The 13,232-nt window shown below is 42.7% G+C and overlaps 1 protein-coding gene across 2 annotated transcripts in view; it reads left to right on the top strand.

Annotated features, from left to right (window-relative positions):
• The window catches only part of PRRC2A (proline rich coiled-coil 2A), a 34,614-nt gene extending 21,618 nt beyond the window's left edge, over window positions 1-12,996 (top strand). For both annotated transcript variants that reach the window (XM_075186582.1, XM_075186581.1), the window contains 16 exons: window positions 45-256; window positions 403-506; window positions 633-744; window positions 4,026-4,111; window positions 4,206-4,367; window positions 4,453-4,572; window positions 4,843-4,917; window positions 5,068-5,191; window positions 5,972-6,012; window positions 6,395-6,462; window positions 6,587-6,815; window positions 7,501-7,596; window positions 9,541-9,702; window positions 11,005-11,090; window positions 11,170-11,233; window positions 12,607-12,996. In XM_075186582.1, coding sequence (XP_075042683.1) covers window positions 45-256; window positions 403-506; window positions 633-744; window positions 4,026-4,111; window positions 4,206-4,367; window positions 4,453-4,572; window positions 4,843-4,917; window positions 5,068-5,191; window positions 5,972-6,012; window positions 6,395-6,462; window positions 6,587-6,815; window positions 7,501-7,596; window positions 9,541-9,702; window positions 11,005-11,090; window positions 11,170-11,233; window positions 12,607-12,732 — 1,867 coding nt within the window. In that variant the 3' untranslated portion in view covers window positions 12,733-12,996. The remainder of the gene's footprint in view (window positions 1-44; window positions 257-402; window positions 507-632; window positions 745-4,025; window positions 4,112-4,205; window positions 4,368-4,452; window positions 4,573-4,842; window positions 4,918-5,067; window positions 5,192-5,971; window positions 6,013-6,394; window positions 6,463-6,586; window positions 6,816-7,500; window positions 7,597-9,540; window positions 9,703-11,004; window positions 11,091-11,169; window positions 11,234-12,606) is intronic.
• Window positions 12,997-13,232: the final 236 nt, after the last annotated feature.

Below are 13,232 nucleotides of genomic sequence, written 5' to 3'. Positions count from 1 at the left end.
CCTTTTCTTTTCTGTACTAATTCGTTTTTTTTATTTGGTCCCAGTGGCAGGACTAATGAGGATCGTCCTCCTCCATCTGTACCTATTCCTCATCCATCACCCAACACAAGTGCTGTCTATCGTGTAGACCGTGTGATTCACAGTAATCCTGCAGGCATACAGCAGGCGTTTAATGAACTAGGGCAAAGACACAGCAAATCACTCCCTGTAAAGCAAACCATGGAACTGCCCAGTGGACGCTGCCAACCAAGGACAGGTAAGAATGTTCAGTAGACAACATTGCTTTCATGATATTTGTTTATAAAATGTGTAATATTTTACAGCTCTGTTCAATAAAATGAAAAGATTGGATACAGTGATCACATGTAGAGATTGCATTGGTAACTAGCGTTCCTCTTGCAGACTCTCTCCTTGCCAGCTGCAGTGAATCTGTTGGCGAAAGTTTTGCCGTTCCACTACCAAAAAGAAGTGTGCAGTGTCGGAGGACACGGGAGGTCCCACAGGAGGTAGGACAAGATGTGCCGCTGATGCTCCATTAATAAACGCAATAGCTGTGACTCAATCCTTTCCATTCGTGATGAGATTCCTAACTTCTCCAGCTGTTATTCAAGGAACAATGTTCTATTTTTCAGAATGCACCTCACGAAGGGATACCCATGTCAGCAACAACATGGACCCAGCAAGTTTCTCGAGACCGCCAGTTAGAAACACTTGGGTCAGGCGTTTGGAGCAGGGAGCAGAGCAGTAAGTTAACATTAATAGTGTTCATAGTTGACAATGATCTTTTTCTTCATGTTGCACTCCTCAAAAAGCAACTCCACACAAAAATGTTTTTAAAAATTCCTAAGTTGATTTGCAAATTATGGTCACCAGTCTGCTGCTTTATGGTGGAAATAAAAATTGGCTTTTTGTACCGCTTTAAATCCTTTTCTCTGAGTCCAATGATAAAACTGGTTACAGTGTGCTATAGAGTGATGTGACAGGAGTTTGGCCATTTTAAATTTTGCTCCCAAAAACTCATGATCCCCCCCCTCTATTACCCAGAAAACAATGTTGCATCAGTAGAACTAAGGAAAATGTGTATGGAATGTTGAGACACATTTTTAGGAACAGGCTTATCTGGACATAGAGGACAAAGAGGTCATCCGTTCTGGTACTTCACCAGTTCTATGGACCGACCTAGGTTCTAAAGGCCATGTCCAGAGAGTGGAGAGAACTTTCTTCGTTTGGAGAAGTACCCTGATAAAAGGCTGTAATTACAATCTCCTGATTCAGATGAAACCTGGGTGCCACCTTAAGGTTAAATAATTCTTTGTCCAATGGACAGTTCTGTCTTCATAAAAAAATAGACTTACAAGACCGAGTACCCCACCTGTGAAACTTACCTGTCTGTGGAGATGACCAAGAAGAAGGAATCTTTCTAGGTGAGGAACGACTCCGCCATAGAAACCTATAGTTCTAAATGTAAAGTGCTGCAGGGCAGTCGGCACTTGGCTAAGATTCCAAGGTTCTCCAGAGGGATGCTCAACTCCCTCAAAGAAAATATTCATTGTCATAAAAAAAAACATTCCAGTTTTCTGAAAGGAAAACAGATAAGGCAGACACCTGGACCTTCAAGGAACTGTCTTGATCCCCCATCCAAACCCTCTTGCAAGAAGAGAAGTATATGGGCTCAACGAATAGAAGAGGTAGGAAACCGTTTCCATTCACACCAGGAGATGTAGATCTTCCAGACCCAGAGATAATTCCTAACCAAAACCAGCCTTGAGCCATGGTATAAACTAGGGGTGGGCAAACCTGTCCTCAAGGGCCATATCCAGTTCATGTTTTTAGGATTTCTGTCTGTAGAAACAGGTGGGATAATTACTGACCCAGCCAAATAGATTAACTCAGCTGTACTCAGCTATACTATAAACCATTCTGTCCGTGGCATAGACTGACTGGATCTTAACAGTCCTTCCTCACAAGAAGAGGCGTGCTCTGACTTGTCCTCTGATATCCAGAGACCCTGAATGTGGCACTGAATGTTTCCCATAGAGCAAAATGCTTTGCTTTCTTTCCATTGAAGGCCGGTTGGGAAAAGCTGTCTGGGTTGGGGATTTTAGGACATCTGTTATGTATCCCTGAGAAACTATTTTTCTGGCCCAGGCTTCTGCGGTAGAATTGAACCACTGGGCCCCTAAGAAAAGCAGACTGTTTCCACCACGACTGATTCTGTATGGGCGGCCTGTCGGTCATACAGTCTGAATTGTTTCCAGGCTTGGCAGCTGAACACTTGGCTGTAAAACCCTGATAGCTTCCATGAGGAGCGGAGGTTTGTCCTCTGGAGGTCTGACTCCTTGCTGTTTCTGAAGGATTAAAAGAGCAAAACTGGGACCCCCATATATATCTGAGAACATTAATAAGGGAGAATAGGAGCTTTATCCCCATCCTGCAAAAACCTCTCCAGAGAAGGGACAACACACCAGTCATTTGCACTTTATCTCCGCTTCTAGTGGGCGCTGAGACTGTAATCTAGGCCCTAATGAGCCCTGCACCAATGGTGGCTTCACCAGATAATTTGAAGCCTCCTGGATATGCTCCACCAGGGTAATCCTCTGAGTTACCCAGACTGCAGACCTGCCTCCCATTGCTCCACCCCTAGCTAATTGACCCAAGCCAGAACTACGATGGGTTTAAGGGAGGCTCCTGCTGCCGTGTAAACAGACTTACAGGCAGCCTCTATCTTCCTATCTGTGCTATCCCTAAAGGTAACAAATCAGAATGGTGGTGGACTTACAGATGAGCTATGGGAGCATCTACCAGAGGTGGAGATTCCCATCTCTCTTTGCGTCTTGTAACAATGTTGCAGCTCTGCACAGAAACCTCACCTTTTGGCCCACTAATGATGCATTAAAAACCACAAGCACAAACTGCCTGTGAAAATGGGCTTTGTGTATGCATCCAAACCGTAGTTAATGTATGCTCTGGGAGCGTTTGCATCCGTTTTGAAAACCCATGTGGTATAGAGCTTTTTCCCATTCAGCAGGTTTTTTCCTATAAAAGCAGGGATAAATGTCTAGGGTTCTCCCTCCTAGACTGGAATCCAAATGTTTCTGTTCAATAACATGTCACCAGGCAAAATTATCTTTGCAAATTCTCTTGTCAGTAATTGGAGGATATGAAATTAATGGACATCTCTTTTACTTTCTGCATTTAAGAAAATAAAACCGATCTTGGTTCCATAATTTGTAAAGTATCCAAATACATTATTTATAAAGCACTAGTTAATATAAGTATCTAGAAATGAAGGTCAAAACTCAGTAGGAAGTACACTGAAAGCCTCAAAAAAAAAAAAATGTCAGCCTTCAGGATGCCCACCGACATCCCCTATTCTTTCAAAGTTGTTTCCAGACTTCTCTGCAAAAGGTTGTTGAACTTGCTCTGTCCATTTAAAGCAAATGTATCACTTGTTATGACTTCCAAATGTGTACCTTCACACACCCCACCTACCAGCCACTTGCTAAATACTAAAAAATAAAAAAAGACCTAATCTAAGAGGCATATTAAATTAAGCGCGAAGTGTCTCCGGAATGGACCCATAGGGTTGCAAAGGGAAATCTGCAATGCTGTGGTACTGTGATAACAAAAAAATGCGCAGCTTCAATGTTAATTGAATATGCCCCTAATAGCTTTACACTGGGGCAGGAATGGTACATGCTGCCTTGATAACCTGACAAACCTGCTTTCTATCCACTGTGTGTGTCCAAATCTGTCTGCTGGATAAGTAATGTTTTCTGGAGTTAGCTGCTGTCTTTATGATATTGTCATACACCTTATATGTTACGTTGGGTTTTTTTTGTTTTTGTTCCTGCTGTAGTATTTTAGTGTTATTTTAACATGCACATTTTTTCTTTTCTTTTTTTTTCCCTCGTTACTTCTGCTTCAATTCTCTTTTCTGCTTTTTTTATCTTTCCCTTTGTCCATTGTTTCTGTTTTGTTTTGTATCACCATTTTCTTTCCTCTGGTACACCGCCTAAATTCAGATGACAGGGGAAAACTTTGCCCCTCTTACCCCATGGAGCCGTGGATGGAGCCTTTGAATTCTTATGAAGATGCCATCAACACTGAGGTAAGTAGTAACTACCGCTCGTGTTGTTGTTGTTCCTATTAACACTTCTCAGGAGGGAATCCTGCTTTACCCCTTCTGTTGTCTGTCTCCCCAGATGAGCCAGTCAGACAGTGGAGTGGATCTGAGCAGTGACTCGCAGCTCTCTTCCAGCAGTTGTAGTCAACGTAGCTCCCCTGACGGAGGTATAAAACCTGAAGGAGGCAAAAGATCAGGCAGGTCTGGTCCCACGGGTCAGTCACAGCATGGACACATTCCGGTAATTGATGCGTCCCGCAGTTCTCTCCCTTCTGGCATAACCTTGTTCTTTTATTACCCTGCCTCATTCTGTCATCTCTCTACAGTTAGTGGGACTTCCTCCTGATCCAATTGGGATGGAACGTTCCCAGAAGCCTGCAACAGAATGTCCTTGTGGACCCAGCACCCCTTCCTGCCTCCCAGCTCCTCCATCTCCATGTTGTAAGGTAAGTACTGATGCACCAATATTTTATTGCTAGATCTTCTCCACTGCATGGGTCTCCATCATTTTCTTGTCTCCCCTCTTTCCATCTTCCCTTTTGGGGGTGGGGGGGACAAAAAGAAATCTGCGATGTTACTTCCCTGCTGATTACCTCTACGACCATTCTGGAGGCACTCCGCGGCTAATGAATATGTCCCAATGTTTGTGATTATACCATTATTCTGCTTTTATCTGATCTGTTTCTTTGCTCTATCAACACTTGTATTTTATGAAGGAACCTCGTGTTCCCTGTGATGGCACCAAGCAGGGCAGAGAGACACCAGGCACTGCAGGCCAGCATCCATGCATGGTAAGGACACATCATCGCCGCTCGCTCCCTTCCTTTGGGTCCTAACTTTCGCTGTGTTTTTTTCATGCTGTGTCCTGGCTCCTTTTTGTTTTCACTCTACTGTGTTTATTGGTGTATTTTCCTCCACTTATATACACTACTAACTTGCAGAGAGGGCCCTCGCCGCGGTCCTGGGATCTCCCTTTACATTCGGCAGCAGCTGAGCCTCAAATGGATCCTCAACAACTCACAGTATCACCTGCCCTCCCGGAAGGGGCACTATCTCTACTGCCAGGTAATAGTAACCCCCAATGATGATCACTAGTGTTTTATTGTGCTACGAAAATAAATCAATCGGCGCTAAGCTAAAAATAATTATGATCTACTGAAAAATCTATAAAGTTTAAATATAAAAAGGCTGCTGCTGTAAAAGGAACTTTCTGAGTGTCCAGACCAATTTATACTGTATCACACAAGTTTTGATCTAGAAATAGAATCGCTCCAAAAGACATTTCAAATCATAAAGAGCAGAAGTAATGTCCTAATATAACAGTGTATAAGCTAGCAGTGTCCAATTATAGGATTAGAATCTCCTTACCCCGAATCCAGGGTTAATAGCAATACACAATGTCTCAATCAATCTCCAAACCTTTGTTGCAAAAGGGAAAACCAAATCGTTTTATAAAGGATGTAGCCAAATTCCACATAGATGCCAGGTATGAATCTGACACATCTGTATGTACGAATGAGTTACGGCTGTGATGATATGTTAGTAACACACGTCCGTCCAGGGTCTTCTGACCACTGCTGGGTGGTTGTGGGAAAACAGTCCAGCGCCTCTCCTGTATCGCAGTGTCCGCTTCAGCACTCGCACATTACATGTCACAAGTAAGTATGGTCAAAGGAAAGCAGACTGTGCTCAAATGAGAATACTAATATACAGTATACTTTTTTGTTTGCTTTTTTTGTGTTCGTTTGTAGTTTTTGTTTCATCAGTGTTTTCCAGAAGCTTAGAATTCCCATAACCAGTATGCAGGTATATGTTATCTCTAAAAATGTCTCTTCTTATTTGCAGAGGATCGAAGCCAGAGAGTGTACTCTAACCAGTACTATCAGGTATTAAAACAAAAATAATTTTTTTCCTCTTTGTACATTGGGCAGGTAACGGTAGAAGAGGTGCTGGGACTTTTATGTTCTGAACTACTAGAAGAGCGTCGCTATGGGCAGCTCCTCCTTTTATACACTGTTACCTGTAGAACAGTTTTCATGTCTCCCAGTGTCACTTGGGTGGGGAAGTAACGTTTCTATATATCCTGACCCCAGTTCTGCAGAACAGAATGTTCTTCAGACAAAATTCTTAAAAAGGCCTCAAAGTTTATAGCTTCAGAATGTAAAAAACATTCTCTGACTTTCCTGAGTGTATTTCCATTCTATGTAGTGTCTTTGGACTGTTCCATTAATGTGGGTGATAATTTCCATTGCTTGTATTATGTGTCAGGTGGACGTCCATGTCACAAGCACGGGCAGTGGGTACAGACCTGGAACCCCCTCTCTGCAGCCCTACAGGTCAGAGGATTTCTTGGATAACCGTGACCTCTTATTGCTGTGTCTTCCTTTTATTCTTTATTTGTCTCTTATGATATTTCTGAAATTTGATTCCCTATAATGTAAATCTCTTGTTTTGTGGCAGATCCCAGCCTCTGTACCTGCATGCTGCTCCCTCTCCAGGTTCATCACCTGCCCTCCTGCCCACGTCTGCTCTTCTCTCCGGCATCGCTCTGAAAGGCCAGTACCTGGAGTTCAGTGACTTGGGCAAGGTGCCTGCAGGCAGCCTACTATACCAGGCACCAGCCTTCCTATACAGTGGACATTACTGCCCAGCCCAGGTCACCACTGAACAACAGCAGCAGATGCTGCAGGTGAGAGAGAAATGAGATCTGTAAGTGTTTTGTATGTATTTGTATCTAATAAGGACTCCCAACTTGTGTAGTTCTGGTGAATTTAAAGGAGAGTACCCTAAAAACAAAATGCAGCTCTCTAATTCTACCGTCCCTCCCAATATGCAGTTAATCTAGCATGGGACACTTACTCTGATAGTCTGGAAAATGTTATGGACATTACTTGTTACAGAAAAGCCGCGTCAGCCAGTAGAATACATCTCAATGGTAGATGGTCCGCAAGATTTTCCCTACTATGCCAGTGTGTGCTGGGGAGTGACAGAGACCCTCTATTTTAAAGTTCACACAGCTCGCTGCGTCCAGGGTGTAGCTGAAGGGAACCATCCACCTCTTTAACTGAAGCTTCAGCAAATGAGCCCATCATCTCTGATCAGGGCATCATATAGTCCCTCAGCAATGCCACCAGATGAGACGGTTTGGCAGGCCCTAGTTAAGTCAGTGCCGGGGTTGATTGCTCCTTAGGAAGGATTTTGGAGAACTCTTCTGGGTATTCTGGCATTGTAGTCCACCCTGAAGATTGCTGAATAAGTTGATACTGATGGTCCTAATATAGTCATACACTTTTCTTCTAAAGGTAGATGGGAGGGAAGAAAATGAATATCATTAGAAGATACCATTTACTGTTAAAAAATATCTTCCTCTTCAGGTCAGACAGGAAATGACATCTCCATCTGATTATTACTCTCCTCCCCTTCATCATGCGGGGCAGAGCGGATACCTCCCTACAGCTCCTACCCAGCAGGTACTTATGTCTATTAACTGTGTGCTGTGTATACATGTCATGGTGTAGTAGTGTGTGAGGAGGAGACTGACACTGCTGCTGTCTGTACTGTGCTGTGTATACATGTCATGGTGTAGTAGTGTGTGAGGGGAGACTGACACTGCTGCTGTCTGTACTGTACCTGTGCTGTGTATACATGTCATGGTGTAGTCGTGTGTGAGGAGGAGACTGACACTGCTGCTGTCTGTACTGTACCTGTGCTGTGTATACATGTCATGGTGTAGTAGTATGTGAGGAGGAGACTGACACTGCTGCTGTCTGTACTGTACCTGTGCTGTGTATACATGTCATGGTGTAGTAGTATGTGAGGAGGAGACTGACACTGCTGCTGTCTGTACTGTATCTGTGCTGTGTATACATGTCATGGTGTAGTAGTGTGTGAGGAGGAGTCTGACACTGCTGCTGTCTGTACTGTACCTGTGCTGTGTATACATGTCATGGTGTAGTAGTGTGTGAGGGGGAGACTGACACTGCTGCTGTCTGTACTGTACCTGTGCTGTGTATACATGTCATGGTGTAGTAGTGTGTGAGGGGAGACTGACGCTGCTGTCTGTACTGTACCTGTGCTGTGTATACATGTCATGGTGTAGTAGTGTGTGAGGGGAGACTGACACTGCTGCTGTCTGTACTGTACCTGTGCTGTATATACATGTCATGGTGTAGTAGTGTGTGAGGAGGAGACTGACATTGCTGCTGTCTGTACTGTACCTGTGCTGTGTATACATGTCATGGTGTAGTAGTGTGTGAGGGGGAGACTGACACTGCTGCTGTCTGTACTGTACCTGTGCTGTGTATACATGTCATGGTGTAGTAGTATGTGAGGAGGAGACTGACACTGCTGCTGTCTGTACTGTACCTGTGCTGTGTATACATGTCATGGTGTAGTAGTATGTGAGGAGGAGACTGACACTGCTGCTGTCTGTACTGTATCTGTGCTGTGTATACATGTCATGGTGTAGTAGTATGTGAGGAGGAGACTGACACTGCTGCTGTCTGTACTGTACCTGTGCTGTGTATACATGTCATGGTGTAGTAGTGTGTGAGGGGGAGACTGACACTGCTGCTGTCTGTACTGTACCTGTGCTGTGTATACATGTCATGGTGTAGTAGTGTGTGAGGGGAGACTGACACTGCTGCTGTCTGTACTGTACCTGTGCTGTGTATACATGTCATGGTGTAGTAGTGTGTGAGGAGGAGACTGACACTGCTGCTGTCTGTACTGTACCTGTGCTGTGTATACATGTCATGGTGTAGTAGTGTGTGAGGGGGTGACTGGCACTGTTGCTGTCTGTACTGTACCTGTGCTGTGTATACATGTCATGGTGTAGTAGTGTGTGAGGAGGAGACTGACACTGCTGCTGTCTGTACTGTACCTGTGCTGTGTATACATGTCATGGTGTAGTAGTGTGTGAGGGGGTGACTGGCACTGTTGCTGTCTGTACTGTACCTGTGCTGTGTATACATGTCATGGTGTAGTAGTGTGTGAGGAGGAGACTGACACTGCTGCTGTCTGTACTGTACCTGTGCTGTGTATACATGTCATGGTGTAGTAGTGTGTGAGGAGGAGACTGACACTGCTGCTGTCTATACTGTACCTGCGCTGTGTATACATGTCATGGTGTAGTAGTGTGTGAGGAGGAGACTGACACTGCTGCTGTCTGTACTGTACCTGTGCTGTGTATACATGTCATGGTGTAGTAGTGTGTGAGGAGGAGACTGACACTGCTGCTGTCTATACTGTACCTGTGCTGTGTATACATGTCATGGTGTAGTAGTGTGTGAGGAGGAGACTGACACTGCTGCTGTCTATACTGTACCTGTGCTGTGTATACATGTCATGGTGTAGTAGTGTGTGAGGAGACTGGCACTGCTGCAGTACAATACATTTCTGTTTTCTCTGTTAAGGTTCTTCTTTCTATGGTGGATACTCAGCTCCCAGTAATGGGATTTGGTTCCTTGTCATCGGCAGCTCAGCAGCCTCCTCTTGTCACAGTAGGTCAAGCAATGCAGCCTCTTCACCAGCTGTCTGCCACAGGACGAACACTTTTGCACAATGTCAGAAATGAGGTAAGTACTTTGAGGAAAGAAATCGGGTGGAAAAGAGTAACAGGATGTGGACATCTACTTGGCATATTTAAAAGAAAAAAGCAAAAAAAAATGCTCAAAAGTAAAGTTAACTTTTTTTAATATATAGGATTTACTCAATATACCACTGATTGTCTTACAAATACAATATAAGTATTTCATTATCTATTTCCTTAGATGAAAAAGACTAATTACACCTAGATATAAATGTCCTATGTATAACTTTTGAATTAATAATTTGAAAAGCAGTTTGTCAAAGTTCCTTCTAACGAAGGTATATTTATGATTCGGCAGAATCTTTTGTGACTATTTGGTAGCTGAAATGTAAAATATGGATTTGTTGCACCACTACCTTTAATTACATTATTGTTGTATATTTGGGTATACCGTGTGTTTATTGAACACTTTCACTAGTTAAGAAACACACCTGATTTCCATTGGCAATGCAATCGTATTTTTATTACAAGGTACGTATGTATGTGGTATGTAATCACTTACAACCAAAGGAGAAGCCGCTTGAGACCAACCAGTCATTACAGAAAGGTTATGTTCCAGAGACCATCTGAAACATCCCAATATTGTGTAGGTTGCGGTTATTCACCGGGCTGCATTATAGAGGGATATTCTGCACACAATCCTGAGTGTCTACTTGGACATGTGCGTCATGGTACAGAACTCATTGTTTGTCAGCAGTATTTTACCTGTTTTAAGCAGCCATTAGCTCTACCTTCTTTTTATTTAATTAAAGGCCTCATTTTGAGTTTTTATGCACTTTACAGCCCAAAAGTACACATAAAATCTCTGTTGAGCAGTGAGTACTCATGTTTATGTTGAATAATTTCATCTTGCACCATAAAACTTTCATAGGGGTAAATGTATTAATATCCGGATTCTTCAACTCCGGCGTGTTCAGCGTCTTCGGCGATTAAATTTGAAGCGGCGCTGCCTTGTAAAGGGAAACTTACCTGAAACTTACCTGAAACTTCCCTTTACAATTTAATCGCCGAAGACGCTGAACACGCCGGAGTTGAAGAATCCGGACATTAATACATTTACCCCCATAGTCTATAATAATGTTTATCCACAAATCGCTTTCTACCCCTAAGCACGGTCTCATCCAACTCTAAATTGGGTCCTAAATATTTTTTGTTTAGTGCAACGACCTTATTCCTGTTGGCCACATCTAATATGATTAAAGGTTGATTGTGGACTTAATAAAGTAATAATAAGTTGGTAGTTCTATGTCTATTTGTAAAAAGAGGATACTCCATTGTCTGTTTCTAGTATTCGACACATCCAGCTGATGTAAAACAGTCTGAAGATCAGCGAAGAAGTGGGACAGGAACTTGTGTTCCAATGCCAGGGGGGAGGTAAGAACAAGTCCCAGTTGATTGGTGGGAAATTACTCCTAAAATTATTTTCACTTATATATTTTCTTCTTCTATTTAGGACAAAATCTTCACATGCAAATTATGGAGCTGCCAGAAATCAGCGATTTGATGTTTATCAGCAGGTACATCTTTTATCTATCTATTCTGTGTGTGTGAATATCGGTCATCCCCAAATATTTGGTGAACAGCATATGCTGAAAGTATCTTAATATGGTGATGCTGCATTTGTTTAGTATTTGTAGATATGATTAATAGCTCCATTATGCATCATTATTAACCTGTCCTATTTTAATTAACTTCCTAATCCTTATTATTATTATTATTATTATTATTATTATTATTAAACCCTCCATCATTTACTCAGAGGGGAACTGCTCATACTCAGTTCCTCTCTGCCATCATGGAGTCTGAGCCAGCTTGAACGGCATTCTGGGGCCTCTGAGATCCAGGAGCGCAGAGCATAGATCTTATCACAGAGCTCAGCGCATGGGACTTGGGACCCATGGTTTGTTGAGCTTGATGTAAAGTATATAGACTATCTAAACTTTCCTATGTTAAAAAGTTCTATGTTTGTTGCTTGGCCTTGGACATCCCTAGCTGGAATTAGTGCTCACTCGCATCAGTCAGAGCAGAGTAAAACTCATTAACTGCTTAACCTTTTTTCTAACACTTTTATATCTTTCACTCCGTCCATGGGATTATTTTCCATTTTGGTGTCCCGGCTTGGTGCACACGCTTACCTCCTGGGGTTTTGTAAAATCCTTTAAAGGTGTTGGGGAGACCAATATGAGTCCCCTGCGGAGACTAACCACAGGTTTTACCCGTAGCCTTTGAACTTTCATACCACACTTGTTGGTTTGGTTGAGAGAAGGAATGAGGTTGGGATGTATTCTGGGGATGTGATGGCTGGGTCAGTACTTACGGGTATTCGGATAAGAATGTCACACAGAAAAGGATCAGGAAAAAAACAGCAGGAACTATTTTTGTTCTAATACATTATACACTGAGTGGCCAGTTCAACATTAGTGCAGATGGGGCAGGTTAACACTGGTACCAATGAATTGTGTGTAATTCACAGTGAGAATGGGCAGGGCAAGAATTGTAAGTAACTTTATACGTGGTAAGATCGTGTCCTCAAGCTTTAGTGGACCAGGAAGACTGCTGAGGTTTATACTTCAATCTCTTATACAACAAATGTACAGAGCTGATCTGTGTGCTATTCAAAGGGAAGAAAATAAACAGCTGGGCCTGGCTGATATAGAAGTCTTGCAGAGAAAGGAGCTGTGATCACTATTACTAAAATAAACATGTTCTACAGAAATGCTGCCTACAAGCACGTGGTGCACTGTACAAATGTCAGACTGCACCTCCTGGTTTGCAAATTAGGAAGGTTGTATGAAAGTAGAGAGTGCGTACATAGCTATTTCTGTTTTATGTTCTAAACATCCTAAATTCTCTTCTTTAGTGTGTTTTTTTTTCCCCCCCCCATTTTCAGGCCCTTCCTCCTGATGTTTCACGTTGGACTCCTAGATCTTGGGACAGACCCCAAATGCGGAATAGCGATTCCCAAAATACAAGAGATTCCCACACTGAAGGAACAACAACAGCTCGGAACCCCTGACTTCCCCCATCATCTATTAATATGACCCACCCACATGAAATTTAAAATATACTTTCCCCCTTGGCTACGTTAAGAGGGAAACAATTCTTGAGGCTCATTTGAATAATTATGGATTCTGTATTCAAATATTCACCATCTATGTTAAGGTCCAGAGTCTTACTATATTTTGTTCTTTCTTCCCATCCTGAAGCTCTCTAGCAACTTAATATTGATTTTTTTTTTTTTTTTGGTCCTTTTCTGAAAAATAAAGAGTATTTTCTCCGGCTCTGTCACTTTATTTAAAAGTATTTTGTCATTCCATTTATCTAATTACGGCAATGAATCCTGCAGGTCTGTTCCTATAAGGGCAATGTAGGGTTCCTGCTTGATGCTGACACTATAGTCAATTTATTTTGAGGCTGCTACTGTCTATATTTCATGTATGTTTTTACTAAGGTGACTTGTATAGATAATTGAGTGGATTCCCTGATGCCTCTGCAGTGATTCAGGGGGATCTTGTA

Source organism: Mixophyes fleayi, chromosome 9 (genome assembly GCF_038048845.1).
Source record: "Mixophyes fleayi isolate aMixFle1 chromosome 9, aMixFle1.hap1, whole genome shotgun sequence".
NCBI lineage: Eukaryota > Metazoa > Chordata > Amphibia > Anura > Limnodynastidae > Mixophyes > Mixophyes fleayi.
The sequence above is the reverse complement of the archived record's forward strand: the minus strand, read 5'-3'. Positions and strand labels throughout refer to the sequence as shown.